Below are 19,066 nucleotides of genomic sequence, written 5' to 3'. Positions count from 1 at the left end.
ACGTGTAAAATCCAGGCTTCTTGAATTACAGCGTGTACATTTTTGCACATACAATTTTATACGAGTTTACATTTTCCACTATTAAAATGTTTTCCTTTATTTTTGATTAACTTTACATTTCCTTGGTGACTGATGGCGTTTTATAATATTAAATAATATTTCATATGGCATTCTGTATGTCTTTTTAAGCGCTTTTAAAACAAAAAATAAAAATCGTTTTTTGAAATACCTTTACAAGTTGTCTGTGTGCAAGCAGAGGTGACTTGACTTCATTCTGATACCAGTGTACCTAACGTCATACATAAGGGCAAAGTTCGTATTAGAGAAAGGGTACATTTTGTCATCTGCAATCATATTTCACAGCTGCTGCCTCGTTTCTCGATGAAGTGCTTGCTAACATTTCTAAATTACCTGTGCTGGTTCCGAACATTTTTTAAAATTCAGCATAAATCTTTTAACATTCTCGTCTAAAAGAAAACGCGTTGTTAAGCAAAGTATATGCCAGTGTAAGCATCAATCGCAGCACATAGCAAAGCGGCATAAATGCCAACTGGCATAACTTTAATTCTGCTTTACCTGCTTAGTTAAAATGACCGATACCCGCAATATGTGGTGTGCTCAGAGGTGCTTGCCACATAAAACACGCCCACAAGCAGGTAAACCAGCTGATCTTTTTCCGTGGAGAGGAGCGCACACTGACCCGCAGCTCCTGTGACAGCATCCGCGGGGGCACACGCAGCGCCTGTCTCAAAGGAGGCATAAGCGGCCTCATACAACGTTATTTAATATTTAATTGTGAGCGAACATTCACTGAAAATTTTGTACTATGTACTGTGGTGCTATAGCCCATGTCTGTACAAAATCGAATCTGAGACATTTTTAACATATTAAACCGCCCAAGTTAGAATCAGTGCCGTGGCGTCCTGAAGATACTAACCTGATTATCTTAATCTTTATATGGGGTGGGGGATGGGTGTATGTTCATAAAAACATTAAAGTACATTATACGAGGCCGGGTGGACGCGCTAATCGGGTTAGATCGTAATCTGCCTAAGAATTGATTTCATAATTTTTTTCTGAAACTACCCTATAGAACGACCGGAGCCGCAGACCGAGCGGTCCCCTCTCAGATGAATATGTTGAGGGTGAGAAAGGGCTTAAAACTGTAAGATCCAATACCTAAATTCACTCCTGAAAGTCCTTTTACCTGCTGCACGGAGGTGTAGCGCGTCCCGGGAACCGGCAGGTCAGCGGAGACACAGGAGAAGAGTGGTGTCATGAGCTTCTCTTTTCCAGTCCTCAGCTGTTTTAATTGAATGATAAGGGGTGGAGCTCACCCCAGTATCACCCCAACAGCATGTTTAATAACCTGGACGGTGCGTAGGCTGCATCATGTCTTTCCATTTCAGCGGGCTGCCGAGGTGTGTGCCGATACTGTGTAGGTATTACCAAACTCGGTTCCCCGTATGAGCGCTTTTGTTCCACCCAATCTACTGATAAATTAGTAACACCTGCGTTTAAACATTACCATGATTTTCTCATTAAACAGCTTTAAAAGAACCCATTTTTCAACCAGCACGGTTTGCTCTCAAAGCTCATCGTTTCCCCTTGATTTGGTTTCACTTACCAGGTGCCATCACTTTTAGCGTTTAGAATGCAGCGTGCTTTACCTGCCATCCAATGACCAAGTAAACCTGGCCGTAGTCCTCACCTTCTCTGCCGCCCGCGTATCGGCGGCGTGCAGGTGAGCCCCCGCGGTGTGAAGGCGCTTATTACCCCTGCCTGCGATACCTGCTGTTACAGCGAAACATTCGAACTTATATTTATTTGATAAAAACGAATATCTCAAAGTCATTTTTTGAAGAAGCTAAAGTGTCTTTGACAAAGAGACACGATTAAACAGGACACCGTTTTGTAAATGTCAATGTATAATTCGTAATAGAAATCTGCCAATTTTACACTTGATATAAAGGGGATGTGATGAAACCCAAGTTGCAGTTTTCCTGGTTTTCCTTCTGTTAAAAACATAATGGATTACAAGTACATACATGGTTTCCCTGTTTGTAAAATTTTGATTGGACTCACCCTGCTTTGACTGGGATGCTAGGAACCAGAGGGGAGAACGTTGTCCCATTGAGTTCAAATTCACTCATCTCTGGAATTCCCAGCCAACAAAAGTGAGAAACCGCAACACAATTACAGCTGCATTTAACACAAAATGAAATTGTGGCTGAAAGACAATTCAAACTGCAATCTTGAATGGTTCGCACTTATACAAACGTTACTTGTGTATATGTATTCAATATTACAGTTTTAGTCTTAGTATTGATGTTTTATTTTGCTAACGTACCGATTTAGAAATGTATTGATGTATTGTTTTAACCTGGCTAGGGACTATGGGTACAAACACATGCCACATGTACATTCTTGTGTACTGAAATGTTGATTATTGTGTACTGTCCCTGTCAGATGAATTGCTTAAATAAACAATGATGAAATATGCATTTCTGGCCTGTTTTCCTGCTTGCTGCATGTTTTGGGATTTCAGGAGTGCTTGGAGGCCTGTTTGCAGCGTCATGCCCCCCCGCCCCCCACCCACCCCAGCCGATCAGACCTGCGATTGCACAACATTCCAGGAAAATATTTATGAAAAATCAAAACAGAGTGAACTTGGAGAAATCTTCTGAGAAATCAAAACTCTTCCTGAAACAAGCCTTCTGAAAACCCTGCTGGGGTGCTTCGACTTTCCACGTCTTTACTTATCCTGAAGGATCACAAAGAATAAATCTCTTTTTTTGGTGCTGATGTTCAGAGTTTGGATGGTGATCTGTTTGGCTGGTAACAAAGCTGTGAAATACTTTTTTAACATAAACTACAAATTACAAACATCGGTTTGTACTGATTTATTCTAGTATTAATGTAAAAATATGTCAAAACAAACATGCGGCCAAAAAACTGCAAATTGTTTTTCCAATTTAACTGTACAAACATGCCTTTCAATCTATAAAGGTTAAAAACTGACCAGTCTGTCAACATCATTCCTCATCTGCTCTAAAAGGCCATAAAATTCCATCATTCCCAGCTTCACTCCCAGTCAAAAATGAGCCCACTACTGCTCTCCTGAACATTCACCACAGTGAAACAGGCAAAGCACTTTAACTGCTTTCAATACACACAACATTTTACGTTTAAATTAATAGTGATACAAAATAATCTTTATTCCAAATCAAAATCAATTTAATAAAGTGTATTTAGATGTCATGTCAAAGTCCCACTGTGGTATGTTTGAGTGAAGGAATCCACACGGCACTGTGTGTTCACAAATACACGCACATGCACCCACACACACACACGCACACCCATACACACACAAATGTACACACACACACACAAAACCCTAACCCTAACCCTAATCCATATGCCACTGTGTGTTTACACATACGCACACACACGCATACCCTTACACACAAACACACAAATGTACACACACACAAACGTACATACTGGTTTACTCACATAGGCATGTACACATACAGAAACACATGTACACCAGCACATGTGCACACAACATGCATCCATGGACACACACATACACACTGCAGTACTGAGGCTTCAGCTGCTAAACCACTTGCTCTTCTTCACAATGGACTTCTTGGGATTTCCCATAACCCTCTTCTTGTACTGCTCCACGAGACTGTCAAAGTGCTCGTCCTCCTTATTCCTCAACCCTTTCTTCAGGATTTTAGCAGCCTGCAATCATATGATCAGCGGATCAGAGCAGCTGTGAGTGCCGTTTCCCTCAGAGTCTGAACCCCCCCAGGTATATGTCGGCGGAGAACAGGAGGAGAGGCCCTTGCTCTGATGCAATGACACCACATTCTCCACACTGTCAGCAGCAGGTCTCCCTGCACTGCCCTGCGCACAATGGCCTAACAGAGAGCGGTGCTGTAAACCTCAACAACCAGGCGGTTTCAGGGTTGAATCCTGGAGCCTTGACCACGGCAGTTTACATTACATTACCATCATTTTTGCTTGCATACTTACCATGACCTTCTGTAAACTCCCAGCTGTGTACATGGATGAGATGGAAAAAATGCACAGTGTCTCTGAATAAGGGCATCGACCGCGCAAACAGACCAGCAGCTGATTACAGCTGGTTACATCATGTCTCTTCCTGGATGCTCTAGCTGGTGCTGGCACATGCAGGCCTGCCTCTGCTCACATCACAGGCCAGTCAGGCTGCTTCCCTGACAGCCCCCTGCAGTGGCTTCACACTGAAGACGTGCTTCCACTGCACAGACTCAGTGCTGAACTAAACAGACAGTAGCACTGTAAACAGCTGCCGTATCAGCACTGTAAACACCTGCCGTATCAGCACTGTAAACAGCAGCCATATCAGCACTGTAAACAGCAGCCATATCAGCACTGTAAACAGCTGCCATATCAGCACTGTAAACAGCTGCCATATCAGCACTGTAAACAGCAGCCATATCAGCACTGTAAACACCTGCCGTATCAGCACTTATATTAGGTCACTGCTCATTGCTGTTCATCTAATGAGGCCATTTGTACCTTTATTTGACTGAATATCAGGATCATAATGAAAGGACATGACCCGTCCTGCACTATGACTATGGGCGGCAGTGTAGCATAGGGGTAAGGAGCAGTGCTCTTAACCAAGAGGCTGCCGTTTCGATTCCCAAAGGGGCACTGCCCTGTACCCTTGCATCCTCTACCCTGCATCCCAGAATGACCTCAGTAAACATCCAGCTGTATAAATGGATAAAATTGTAATGCAAGTGGCTCTGGATAAAGCTGTCAGATAAATGACAATAATGTAATGTAAAAATGACTATAAACACTACTACATTTCAGGTACACGGCACGGCTTCATTATTAATAGATGTAACCAGTCCTGGCCAATCCGCAGGCGGGACACAGGCCTTACTGGAATTGGAAGTGTAACCTCCACTCCATCCTGGCTCTGCGATCCCACCGTGAACACCAAGCACATTCCAGGACATCATTAACACTCTGCCTCAGCAGGGCTAACAGCCCGGCCCCTGTGTCTTACCCGCTTCCCGGGCGGAGAGAGGCCAGATGCACGCTCCTTCCTGCTGAGCCTCGCCTCCCTCTTCTTGGGCTGCAGGGGCTGCGCTTTCCCCTGGTCACGTTTTCTGAGAAAATGATGATATAAATCAACGCTGCGCTTTCCCGCGAGAAATTACCACACTTACAGAGAGACATTTACAGCCAGCTGTTAAATAAATTGTTTGGTTCTTGGTGGAAATTCAGAGCAAAGAGTTAAATACAACCAAAACCAGCAGATAAGTGACGATGTTGACCCACCCCATGTGCTTTCCTGGAAATAACTGCCCATTTATGTGTACCAATCCAAAACACCTCATAATACACCGTTTATCTGTATGGGACTGAGCCAATCACACAATCAGACTGAAAAGCCTTGAACTATCCACCCAACTCTCCCCTGCAAGGCTGCCATCATCAGCCAGACTCTTAAAATGCACCCTTCACCTGGTTTGCATGGTAGCCATGAAGACTGAGCTGAATCAGCCAACCACAGGGCCCACACTGAGTCACATGACTGGAGGGGTCAGAACTGTATATTTGCGCCCCCCGCTGCTGGGTGCGCGGCTCCTCTACCTGATCTTCGGCCCGCGGTGCGAGGGCAATGGCAGGGTCTTCCTGCGCTTCTTCCCGTCCGGCAGCTCCACCTCCTCTACCTCTGGCCTGGTCCTGAAGCCAGAGTACTGGCTGCCCCCCGCCGCGGCTCCGCTTCCTCCTCCCCCGGACCCTGCTGCCGGCTGCGGTTCCTCTCGGCCCGCTGACCCACTCCTCTGCACACGCTGCTGGGAAGCAGAACCTTTCTCAGTGCAGCATTAAACCCAAAACACACCAACACTGTTAAAGGCATCCGGGGGCCAGTTTCTCCAGGAGAGGCTGTGCAGTGTTAGGCAGGCTCTGCTCACGCCCCCAGAGCTGACCGCTGACACACCTACCCTATTCTGCTGTGCTCGGATTTCTTTCATTTTTAGCTTTCGGCCATCTTCCAGAGAAAATTCCACAATGGGTCTCTAAAAAACACCAGTAGAGAGCAGGAGAGAGGCAGGGAAAGGGAGATCAGCACTCACAGCAGACACAGGCAGTGATGCACGGGGAAGCTCATCTAACTATCAAACTGCCTCTTTCAATCAGCTCACACACTCAAAAACATGCCACACCAACCCAGGAGGAAACCAAAGTAACATTCTTTACTAACAAAATTCAGTTCATCCAGAAATCTGATGTAAATCTGGCAACTGGAGAGTTTTCGTTACTTTTGTGTGACGCAACCAACAAGTCATGATATCATTTAACAGCCTAGACATTGAAACTGTTGACAGAGACAGGCTGTCAGGCGGGGGGACGGAGCCTGCAGCCTCACAGCTGACCTGGACACGTTCTGAAAGAGTGATTCCAATGAATGGAGCATTTCTCTCAGTGACGGTGTCAGGTTTCACCGACCTTCAGTGGGCCGAAGATGTCTGGGTTGTTGTTGAGGTGTCGCAGGGCGTTGAGGGCGTGCTCGTGCTCCTGGAACTGAACGAAGCCGTACCCCAGAGAGCGTCCCATGACCTTTCCGCCCTGGGGCTTCCTGTCGTACATCACACGGCACTGCGGAGGGTGGGGGGGTTCAAAGCACAACACAGCCCTGATCGACAATGTCAGCAGTGACTGGAGAAAACAGCGCAGCACTGGCCTCTAGTGGCCAATGCTGTTCTAACCGTTCTACAGATCACAACCTCTTTCCACAGCCTCAAATGCACTAAACAAACCCCCAACGAGCCCAGCACTGGATGCAGAGGGCAAGCACTCACCTCGGAGACACGCACAGCCTTCCCAGTGCCGGCCGCCTTCAGGCTCAGAGCACGCAGCTGCTTGGTGTCCACAGACTTGGGCAGGTTGTGGACACACAGCCGCGTCTTTGACACGAACACATTTATGTCCCGCAGCTTCACACGCTTCATCTCTTCAAACTGGAATCCAAACAGAGCAGAGAGAGCCACCTCAATCCCCCCCACAGTGCAGGCCCAATCAGGAAGGAACACACAGGAAGTGAGCTCACAGGAAGGCGCTGCGTGAAGACAGCCACAGCGTTACTCTGCTGCTGGATTCTAACAACTCTCTTGTGGTGCACACAAACACTGAATATCAGGTCTTGGAACACTCACCCTTGCTCTCTTGGTCATATCTGCTGCTGACACGCCTTCGGCTGCCTTGGTTCCTGCACGGATCGCTGTTACAGGAAGGACAGAGACGTTTAAACTGCACAGATCGCTGTTACAGGAAGGACAGAGACGTTTAAACTGCACCGATCGCTGTTACAGGAAGGACAGAGATGTTTAAACTGCACCGATCGCTGTTACAGGAAGGACAGAGACGTTTAAACTGCACAGATCGCTGTTACAGGAAGGACAGAGACGTTTAAACTGCACCGATCGCTGTTACAGGAAGGACAGAGATGTTTAAACTGCACCGATCGCTGTTACAGGAAGGACAGAGATGTTTAAACTGCACCGATCGCTGTTACAGGAAGGACAGAGATGTTTAAACTGCACCGATCGCTGTTACAGGAAGGACGGTTTAAAGGGAGGATACACAGGTTTCCCTGCATCTACGGCACAATAGGTGATGCAACGCGTGTGTGAGGGATAAGAGAGTGTGTGTGTGTGAGTGAGTGAGTGAGTGAGTGAGTGAGTGAGTGAGTAAGAGAGTGTGTATGTGTGTGTGAGTGAGTGAGTGTATGTGTGTGAGTAAGTGAGTGTGTGTGTGTGTGTGTGTGTGTGTGTGTGTGTGTGAGAGAGTAAGTGAGAATGTATGTGTGTGTGTGTGTATGTGTGTGTGTATGTGTGTGTCACTCACAGCCCTCCCTGGCCAGATACAGGTTCCTGGTCCCTGTGTGCGTTTTCACTTTCTTCTCCTTCAGTTTCACGGCGTCCTCGCGACTCACAGCTCTAACAATGCTCAGCCGTCGCCCGTCCACCCGAAGACCCCCATCCTGAAAGGAGACGCCCACACAACGCTCAGACTGAAGAACCACACCCACACAACGCTCAGACTGAAGGACCACACCCACACAACTCTCCACTTGCAAGGAATCAGTTTAGGAAAAGAGCCAGACATCTGCGAAAGCACATTTCTAATTCATCTCACCTCAGACTCTTCCTGTGCTACAGCAATGCACTTCTCTGCTGCCTCTTTGGTCTTGAACTGGGCAAAAGCGCAGCCTGTCCACAGAAAGCATGCACTTTAGAGACGGTCCCTCACATGCTGCTGCAAACGGCACAGTCACGACTACAGATTCAGAGATGATCCTGAACATCACCGTCTGTCTCACAGGACTTAATCACTTATTCATGTACAAGGCCTTTCAGAGATTTCAGTCATCGTTGGGTTAGGAGCTGATTTACAGCTGTTACTGCAGATGAGGGGATGTCTAAGGAACAACTGAAGAGACAAGAAAGGACAAAAGAGATGCAGCTGCTGCAGGCCTGTTAACTGGATCAACTAATTAGTTCTGCTTTTGCTCTTTTGCCAGCAGGGAGCAGGACCTGGGCCTGGCTGGGTAAATCGCTCGGCCTCCCATTGAACAGATGACACGTTTGAGGAGGAAACATACATGCAGGTAAGGGGGAACTTCTTAACCCTCTGAACAATAGCAAATATCCTGCACCCCTAAAATAAATGTGGAAGGACAACAGAAAACACAGAGAACTTGTCTGAAATCAGCAAATGATTTTGTCCCACACAAAAAAGCAACAACAGGAAGAATGCACGCTTCACGAGGCTCATGAAGCCTCAGCCCCCCATCCCTGGCCCTGCAGACCTTTGGAGTGCTGGGTGTCTGGATGCAGCACGATGCGGATGTACTTCAGCTCCCCGAACTGCAAGAGCATCTCCTCCAGGCCATGCTCCTCTGTATCGAAGGACAGGTTTCTGAAAGAGAGCAGAGGGCAGGCGTTGCCACAGGGCAGATGGCAGACAGACAACACAGCCGTGACAGCCACAACGGCTCTCCACCCACCTGATAAAGACAGTTTTCCCCTCTTTCACGTCTGACGGCAGGGGCTTCTTCTTGGCAGGACGCTCTTGAAAGGGGGCAAAAAAAATGTTAAAAAATAAGCTAGCAATAAAAAAAGCAGCCAATCATATTTAGATGTACCTTCAGCTTCATCATCATCATCACCATCATCATCATCACTGTTGCCATCTTCATCAGCCTCCTCATCTTCATCAGATCCATAGTTGCTGTGATTGGAGTCTGCCTCTACAGATTCAGCCTCTTCCTCCTCCTCCTCCTCCTCCTCCTCGCTGGCGTTCTCAGAGCTCTCAGCCTCACTGCTGCTCCCCTCCTGCCTCTGCTGCTGCCTGAGAAACAGAACGCTCAGGCCTGCAGCCACATCACCCAGGGGCCGAGCGCTCCAGCCACGTCACCCAGGGACCGAGCGCTACAGCCACGTCACCCAGCAACCGGGCACTACAGCCACGTCACCCAGGGACCGAGCGCTACAGCCACGTCACCCAGCAACCGAGCGCTACAGCCACGTCACCCAGGGACTGAGCGCTACAGCCGCGTCACCCAGCAACCGAGCACTACAGCCACGTCACCCAGGGACCGAGCGCTACAGCCACGTCACCCAGGGACCGAGCACTACAGCCACGTCACCCAGGGGCCGAGCGCTACAGCTGCGTCACCCAGCCACGTCACCCAGGGGCCGAGCGCTACAGCCGCGTCACCCAGCCACATCACCCAGCGACCGAGCACTACAGCCACATCACCCAAGGACCGAGCGCTACAGCCACGTCACCCAGGGGCCGAGCACTACAGCCGCGTCACGACACCTCTCATATCAGCCCACATGCAGTCTGAGAGAGCGATCTGAAGTGGAGAGGAATGTGTGCTGCAAACTGGAGAATAGCAAATGAACAGAGAGAAGCAGTGACAGACATAACAGCTGCATACCTCTGCTCTCCCCCCTCTTCCTCTTCCTCCTCTTGAGATTCTTCCTCGCTTTCCTCGACCTCTTCCTTGGCCTCTTCCATAGCTCCTGTGTAACACTGAAAATGACTCTCTGCAGCGTGCTGCTCGGTGTACTTCCTGCCATCCTCAGCTCATTTAGAGAAAAAACAACAGAGCAACATGCAGAAGGAAGGAGGAGGGACCTGAGCATCACAGAAATACGCTGCACTGCAGCCACCCTCAATGTCTGCTGCCAAAGCAAGCGGTGGCTTACCTGTGGAGGACGACACCTGAGTGGCAACAAACTTGTCCTTAGCAACTGCCCAGTCTACAGCCACCTGTCTGCCTACAGAGACAGAATGAAGGGAGGAGAGATGGGTGCTGTTTAAACTACAGCAGCACAGTTTTAGAGGCTATAGCAACGCAACAGACTGCTAAACACAGATATACAAACCACATCACACTATGTGAAATTTGCTTTCATACCCTCTTGTCCAGAATGACTTGCACAGCTTGAAACTTTTACAATAGCCATTTACACAGCTCAATAAGTAGGGAGGCAAGTCTTGCAAATCTTTGCAAGCATGAGATGTACAAGAGTGTGAGCATATCCTAAATGAATTATATCTCTCTGCTCTCAGCCACCTGAGTTTAGCTTGTTGGGATGCATAAGTGTCTGTACTCCTATTCAATTGTAACACTAACAGAAACCAAGGTGATTAAGAGAATGCTAATGCTAACAGACTTCCTCATAGAAACAACGTGGATATAAATGCTTATGGTTACACACTTCCAGACACAGAGAATGTGAGTGAGTAAAAGACAAACAGTGTGAAAAGGGAACTGATAATGATGTGGAACCTTTGATCTCCTTCAGATTTGTAGCATTCAGGGCTTTTCCAGCCTGCAGCACGTTTTTCATTTGGACGAAGGCAAAGCCACGCATTTTCCCATCTACAAAAGTCAGACAAGACAAGACTCAAAGTCATTCAGCTCAACACAGACACAGAGTATAAAACATCTTTTCCTCAGCTACATACACAGACTGAACCACACCGCATTGCTGGACTTTTTGAGGAACCAGTATAGGCTTCATCTGGCCCCTGCGGTTATATGCACAGCTATACCTGGTTTCAGTGGAATGTTCACCTCCAGGACCGTTCCAAACCCGGAGAACACCTGTCTCAGGTCCTCCTCAGAACACTGGAAGTACAGAAATATTATATCAGTGCCAGCACACTACATCAGACCAGATCAAACCACAATCTCATTCTGTCCTGGACCCTTTACCTTAAAGCTGAGGTTTCTAATGATGAGCCTGGCCTTCTTCCTGTTTTTTTTCAATCCTTTAGGTTTGTGCTCTTCTGGAGTTTGCTGTTTCAGCGCTGAATAAAACAGAAGATGATGCATTAACAGATAAAAGTATAATTCTAATCGTGTTTTGAGTGGACCCTTGAGCATGGTCTACTTGACTTTCTGTGGGGGTTTGATGGCAAAACATCCTGAACTAATTTTAGCTAACTAACTAATTTCAGCTATTTAAGTTGAAACGGTGGTCATACAAGTGTGTTCAGGCTTTACAAATGAACACGATAGTAACATTCTGTAATTTTGATAAGAAGAAAAATCAAAGAAACTTTTAATCCACGACAGACACGCTACTTCGAAGCTGCCGAGACAGAGAACAGCGATCGGATCTCACCTCCTTTTCTCTTGTTCTGTTTCTTCTTCGCTACAACCACTGAGATTTTCTGTCCGTCGAATTCCTTGATTTCCCTCAGAGCCCTTTGCGAGTCCTCCTCCATGGAGAAGGTCACATACCCCAATCCCCGGCATTTCTCTGTACCTGCAACCCAAAAGGAACATCAGGAATCAATAGCTATGTGACCAACTATGATTAAAATACAGAACTGAACCCTGGATAGCTAGGCTGCTAAAACAGTTTTTTTCCTCAATTTCAAAAGTTAGCTATTCTGCTGGATTTGGGATAAATACAAACATCTTGGAAGCATGCCAGTCTTCCCCTTAACAGAGGGTATACATCCATCTAGCTAGCGAGCTTTATGTCACTGCTCTGTAGCGCTTCTAGTGAACTTGCTAGCTGTTGAAAGCCAGTTGGAGGGGTCGTCTACTTAATCGCCAAGTTAAACGTACATGGTTCGGATGTGTGAAACTTGCAAGTTACACAACTGGCAAGACTACGAGAGGTACGCATGCAAACTGGTTAACTTAGCTAAACTACTCCACAAGAACAAACGCGCGGTCCCACTCACCCTTTTCTTTTACAACAAAACAGTGTTTCAATGGTCCGATTTCGGAAAATATTTCCTCCAATCGACTATTAGAGGCGGATGCAGGCAAATTTCGTACGAATAATGTTGAAACAGCCATAGCTGTCTATTTACAAAAGGATTCGCTATTTAGTGCGCCGCGAAATAGACTGATAATTTGTCTAGCATTAGCTAGAATATCTACTATTCAAATATATATCAAATTGTGCAGGACGTCTGTCCCCACTTCAGTATTTCAAAAATAAGTAGTCACAACAATTTGCCTAAAACCTTGGAGGTAAATTCATGTAGCGAACTAAATACCCCATGCAAACTAACGTTACACGTTTGTCACAGGCGGCTGCCATGTTGAATGAGACGGAAGTTGTGTAACTGAAAACACACCCGGCTGGAATCAGCGGCGGCCTCATTACTCCGTTCCGACTTCACGAGCAGAGAACTGACAAGGGATTTTACCATAATCATAAGGGGAAAAAAGTTCCTTCAGACAGGTACATCGTGAAGAACGAATTTTATTAAACAAATGTAAACCTTACAGTTGTGCCTTTGGTCAACAGGTTTTTCTTCATTGCTACCTTCTGAAATTATATCAAGATTAGTTATCAAGAATAAAAACATCAGGTTTTACTTAAAAATCATTTTTACCTCTATAACTATATTACATTTGCTTATATAGAGAGGCTTACATAGCTTCCAGTTTTTACATGGTGTCATTGTATAGCTGGCGTATTTACAGAGGCAATTCAGAATAAATTCCCTGCCCAAAGATACAACAGCAGTACAACCAGTAACCTTTTGGGTTACAAGCCCTGCTTACCCATACAGCACACTGGTGCTCCTAAAACAGAAAATAATCAGGCAATATGACTGAAAGTTTCTGACCTTGTAATTTTTTTTAAAATCTGAGGGTTGTTGACATGTTTACAGTTGTTTCTAAATTTAAATACATGTAAAAAATATTGCATAGTTTTTTAAATGCAATTTAAAATAATAGGATAAATCCAGAAATACAGCAGCAGCTACATCATAACATTGTTCTTCTGAAAAAGCTAAGTAAGTAGCAAAAGGCTAAAACATGTTAATTTATTATCCTTCAAAAATACTTTGTATAGAAGCCTCTGGCCACCCCAATTACTCTTATTTACATAGGTGCAGAATTTGAGCTGTTTAAGGTGTACAGCCTGAAAATTATAAAAGCACACACTTATCAATTAAGTCACAGTATAACTGATTTGACAAAGTAAAATTGCACACCATAGAATATGTGCAGCAGGGATACAGTGGTTGGTAATCTACCACTATTAGTGGCTGAGAGTCCAAATAAACTGAAACTACAATGAATACATAACAGAAAAGTTTAATTCAGAGGTATGTCTGAAATGCTTGCTGGTCAAGTTATCCAAGCACATTCATGACAAGCAAATTCAGAATGTGTGCTGTATGCTAAAAACTTTTCAGTTGAAAAGAGAGAAGTTCCCAGAAATTAATGAGAACAGCCAGTGGATCTGCAGAAGTCATACGCTATGTGAGGTATACACAGTGAGGTCTTGAAGGCTGCTGCTTTCAGGGGCGAAGTACAGAGGGGTGGGGAGGTCACATTTTAGCTCTGAGTGGAATGAGGCTGAGAGACTGCAGGAAGGTCTCCAGGGTGCACAGGTACTCCTGAGGATGACTGCGCAGGTGTCCGGCGTGAATCGACTCTTTCCACTTCCGGCTCTCTACTGTCATCCCACGCTTCCTCCAGTACTCAATGATTTCCTCCATGGCCTCATGGTCACAGAGCGCATCATTCTCACAGAAGAAGAACAGGGCAGGCGCCGTGACTGGAGACTTCCGGAAGACATCGATTCCTGTGTTGAAGTAGTCCACAGTCTGTCTCTTAAACGCTCTGAAGTAGAGGAGGCTCAGCCTTCTGACCAGGCCCTCCCATTGGGGGAACACATTCTTTCCAAGGCCTTTAAGACAGAATGAATGGTTCAAATCAGTGAGTTACTCCACTCATCTGGGGGTCATAGGGGTCACACTGTTAATCTCTAACGACTGCAATCAGTAATGAGGTCAATGTCTGTGTTAGGCCATGAGAAAACCAGATGACAGAGATGATGGTAAGGTAATGTCTTCAGTTCATGTGTATGAAATCTTCAGACACAACAAACCAATAAACAGCAATTCTATAAACTGTAACTGTACAGTTGTAAACTTCTCTGGAACAATTACCCCTGTGCTTTACCATGTGCCACTCACCTACTGCCATTCTTTCCAGAGACCCAATCACTAGGCTGTCATAGATGTGACCTTTGATCCTGTTGGTCAGGTCCTGGTGCCTCTGGGGGTCCCGCGACACATGGATGAGCAGCTGGGTGAAGGTGTAGCCCCCAATGGAGAAGGCGTGCACCAGGAGGGGGCGCTGGGCGAACATGTCGCTCCGCAGCACCTCCACTAACTTTGCTCCATATTCCAGCCCCCAGCGGGGCCAGAGGAACTGGCTGACCTCACTCTCCACCACCAGTACGTCAAAGCCCGTCCTGAAGTACAGCTCACAGTACTTAGCCAGGGCCTGGGGGCGGGACCCCAGCCAGGGGAGGAGCAGGAGCAGGGGTCTAGCCCCGCCCTGCAAGGGCGTGGCAGCCACTTCTGATTCATTCATGTAAAATGTTATGGTCTTGCTTATCTTGAGCGCAGAGACCCCTCCTGCTTTGGCTGACCTGGATGTCATTGGCACAACAAGGCTGCAGGCTGTAGAGGAAATTACACAAACACCAATTAGAGTAACATGGATTACACAAACACCAATTAGAGTAACATGGATTACACAAACACCAGTTACAGTATAATAGATTCTGCCACCTTCGTGAAGCAAATTACAGCAAGGTGAATTACAAAAACACCTATTACAGTAGAAAAAATTACATAAATATTACAGTAAAACGAATGATAGAAACACAAATTTCAGTAACATGCAACATACAAGGTAAAATTAAAGTAAAACGGATTACAGAAATAATAATTACATCATGAAGAACAGCAACACAGTGCCTTCTGAATTTCAGTCAACTAGGACAGTGGCACAAAGACAAGGTCATCTGAAACCGTGCTAACTATTGCTGTACAGACGCCTTGCTGTGGAGATGCTTGCTAAAGCTGCAGCTGCGGTTGCTGCGCTCGTCCTGTGGAAGACTCACAAACTGAGGACGTGCCAAAGGGCAGGAGAGGTGCCTTTATAAAGACAACTAATTAATAAAAGATCATACTGTAATTGGCTGCAAATAAAACACCAGAGGGAGAGAGGGCAGGACAGCAAGCAGACAGGAGGAGCTGTTTATTTCTGATTAACTAGAAGTAAGAGGTTAGATAAGGGGAGCTGGGAAAGGCAGTCTGGAGGTCACGTTAAGGATAGGGAGACTGTTTTTCATCTAACCTCTACAGTCCGGAAACAACCAACACAACAGTAGAACATTCAAACTATACGCGTGTTCGAATATTTGAATTTGAATATTTGTGTTTGTGTGGGGGCAGCGTAGGCAAAACGCAGCATTAACAGAGTGTTGGTTGTGTACTACAAACACACTTTGTTATTTAGAGATCACACCCGCACACATTTACCTTCTAACGGTTAGACAACAGCGAGCTTGATATTGCTTAGCTGTAAGGACATACAGCAACCTACAGAAACACAGCTAACGCCCGAATGGGTGCGTAAATATTTGGCATCCTAAACCGAACTGCCGCAGCCACGTTTAATGTGATGTCAGTAGTTGTTTGTTGCCAACTCTAAACCTAATCACAGTGGTAACAGAAGTGTATTCTATCAAGCCAGTCACACTTACTACACCACTCCCTTTTCTCTCTTTACTGCCTAGCTCTCTAGCTAAAGGTGGTCAAAACCTATTTTGTCACATTTCTCCTGCGAGAAATCATTTAGAGAAATGAACTCAAACCTAGCGAAAATCGTACGATAAATGAGCTCTAAAGACTCGTCCGCATCTTCCGTTTCGCAATCAGCCCCTACCTGCTCCCCCCGCCGCGCTGGCTGCTTCGCTCCCCCGGACGCGATACGCCCAGCCAGGCGCTTTCTCCAGCACATGCTTCCTAAGCCCGCCAAAGTGTTGTAATGCAATCATTTTGACAACATCTAAGTTAAATAACGACACTAATCCCTATGTGCACTGCTACTGCGGGAAAATAGTTCCTCTAGATGTAAACTTAATCTCGAAGACGATTTCATAACCAGCAGACTGTGTTTTGTAAGCGTTTCGTTTTTTAAAAAGGAAAATGTATCGGTGACAGTCCCTTACTGTTATTACACGTCTCCGATTTACAGAGCCGCCTGGTTCCGCTGCCAGGAGGTGTAGCAGTGAGAGGCTCGTCAGAAACAACCACTATCCCTGGCAAATAATCAGCAGTGCTCCAGATCTTACACGTTCATGCAACTTTCCCCTAATAGCCTGGGTTTTGTTTTTTTTTTCCATTCCCTCTGGAAAATGTACTGTGTAGGCTACCGCGCTGTGTGATGTAAAATGTGATTGTAAAAATGCGCCATAACAAAGGAAATGAATTTATTTTACAGAGGTGTGCGGTATGCACAGAAACAGTGAGGCTGTGTCCCAATACCTTAAACATGTGCACCCGCTTCTCCTCCTGCGGGGAAACGGAACAGGCTCCTGAAGCTGAACTCTCGCAATTTCGAATGACGTTTAGCAGGGATCCCATCCTGTTTTTTTTTTTTTTTTAATATGGAATATATGGTTAATGTGACTATTTTGCTAGCAAAAGGTTTCATCCCTTAAAATCACATCTTGTACTTATGCATAAAAGGACAATTATTAGAGTTTTAAGGGTAGATTTAAAATATTACACCACCTCTTTACGAACAGTATAAAAGTTAAAACTCCATAAGGTGTGCAATCGCTGTCAAAATATAATTGTATTGTGATTTGTCATTATACTTTGGCTGTTTGTTCGCTGTACACATATTTTTGTATTTCTGTAATAGGTTTGCTATCGCAGCAATATAAAAAGGCATGTAACGTCGGATTTGTGTACCGGGAACGTCAGAGCTCCTTAAAAAAAACTCTTCCGCATTAGGATATACCGACGCATCCGAGCCAAACGACATCCGACGAGGACGTCTCCTTCTTGCTTGTGAATCACCCTTAAGGAGGCGAGCAGTGATCGGTTTCCGGGTCGCAGACGATGCGAGGTTGTACGAGTCGAAGAAAATACGCAAATTGGCAGCATTGGGACGCTGCAGATTTGCTGTTTGCTTAAACCACACCGTGACCTTTGACGTAAATACCTTTATATATTTATCGAAACCTCTGTTGACTATGGAGTGATATCAGTTTCAGAAAGAAATGAGTTTTACTTATTTAAATTCGTATTTAAAATTCTGATACTTAATTTGGTCCGTTTCAGATTGAGTTATTGTATTCAGTAATATGAAATCAGTGAGACCCATTATACATGATTACCTTTATACATCAGCAACCAAAAACATTAATAAAGCAACAATATTGTGCCTATCACAACATAAAGCTATCTGAGATAGCTGAGTTAGCTAAGTAATCTCAGCCATCGCGCCCACTGAACTCGAGGAGGCCTGTGCCTATTCAGTTTCTGCTGTCTACAACTCATAGAGCCATAATTAAGCAGGTTGAATTTGGTCTCCTATTCCTTCTAATTTTCTGTACATAACTCCTACAACAGCTTTTCAACTTCACTTACAAAACATGGCCAATACCTTCTAGTATGGGATTGCATTGCTTGCAGTTTTTGTGTCAAAACCTAAAATATTTTTGGAGATATTTACAATTTAACATTGAAAGGCCTCCCATTAGGCTAACATGGATAGAACATTAAGAATGTTAACATTGTCACATGTCACAATGGGCCTGCTACAGCAGCCACACCCACAGACACTCTTCAGCAAAGCTTGTACCTACTAGCTACTATCATGCTGGGCTTTCCAAGCCAACTTAAAGTTTGTGCTCAGACATTCCTTTGTAAGTGGCATCTGCAACTTGCAGTTTTGGTTATTTGTGTTGCCTTCTTTATTGGTTGATGAATAAAGAAGAGTCCATAGACCATCAATGGCCCACCACACCACTGCTCACAAAGTGTTTCCATCCATCCTGTCCAATGGCTTTAAAGTGTACTTTTCTTTCACTGCTGTTTGGATCGGTACAGGAGAGGGGAGTGTCTGAGATTTACAGCACCCACAGGAGACAGCCTCGCATTTAGAAAGATGAAGAATGTGAGACCTGGGTTCAGACCCTTCCAGATTTACTACATGCATGATTATGAGGAGATATATGTACTCCGGGCCAGGCTTCCGTCAGGTGCTGCCCATAATGGCTGACCTGGCGATTGGTCCCACTGGTTGTACATATTTCACCTGGAAGTGAACGGAGTATTTTGGATGGCTGGGTTGCATGTCAGTAAGAAACAGGGCCCATAAGATTCCCTGCAGTACCTCTGCTGCTGAACCCTTGGGCAAGGTGCTTACCCCAGAACCACCTCAGAAATTATCCAGCTGTATAAATGGGTAAGGTAAAAAGCTATGTTAAGTTGATCTGGATAAAAGCATCTGCTAAATGATAATAATGTAATGCTATAGCTGCAACAAGGTACTATCAGGCAGTCACTGCTTTAGTAGTTCAGAATTAAAAATAGTATCTAGTATATTGGAGATCATCTGCATGATATATGCAGTTATGTTGTGGCAAGTTGCATAGTTTTACAGTCATTCAGAAAT

At 45.4% G+C, this 19,066-nt stretch overlaps 2 protein-coding genes across 2 annotated transcripts; both read right to left on the bottom strand.

Annotated features, from left to right (window-relative positions):
• Window positions 1-3,563: 3,563 nt before the first annotated feature.
• rbm28 (RNA binding motif protein 28) lies at window positions 3,564-12,661 on the bottom strand. The gene is made up of 19 exons (XM_036517644.1): window positions 12,295-12,661; window positions 11,724-11,867; window positions 11,312-11,406; window positions 11,149-11,224; window positions 10,883-10,975; window positions 10,296-10,367; window positions 10,025-10,109; window positions 9,224-9,480; window positions 9,086-9,149; window positions 8,888-8,997; window positions 8,215-8,288; window positions 7,924-8,059; window positions 7,233-7,297; window positions 6,879-7,037; window positions 6,526-6,675; window positions 6,021-6,095; window positions 5,665-5,870; window positions 5,075-5,177; window positions 3,564-3,750 (listed from the first exon to the last, which is right to left on the bottom strand). Exons 1-19 carry the CDS (start codon window positions 12,410-12,412, stop codon window positions 3,613-3,615), a joined length of 2,220 nt encoding a protein of 739 aa, XP_036373537.1. The 5' UTR covers window positions 12,413-12,661; the 3' UTR covers window positions 3,564-3,612.
• Window positions 12,662-13,497: 836 nt separating this feature from the next.
• On the bottom strand, window positions 13,498-16,568 carry si:dkey-5i3.5 (uncharacterized protein LOC565091 homolog). Its single transcript, XM_036518320.1, has 3 exons — window positions 16,322-16,568; window positions 14,557-15,048; window positions 13,498-14,267 (listed from the first exon to the last, which is right to left on the bottom strand). The coding sequence occupies exons 1-3, from the start codon at window positions 16,431-16,433 to the stop codon at window positions 13,906-13,908; spliced, it is 966 nt and encodes a 321-aa protein (XP_036374213.1). The 5' UTR covers window positions 16,434-16,568; the 3' UTR covers window positions 13,498-13,905.
• Between the last annotated feature and the right edge of the window lie 2,498 nt (window positions 16,569-19,066).

Source organism: Megalops cyprinoides, chromosome 23 (genome assembly GCF_013368585.1).
Source record: "Megalops cyprinoides isolate fMegCyp1 chromosome 23, fMegCyp1.pri, whole genome shotgun sequence".
In the NCBI taxonomy this organism is placed as follows: domain Eukaryota; kingdom Metazoa; phylum Chordata; class Actinopteri; order Elopiformes; family Megalopidae; genus Megalops; species Megalops cyprinoides.
Note: the sequence above shows the minus strand (reverse complement) of the source record. Positions and strands in the feature narration are given on the sequence as shown.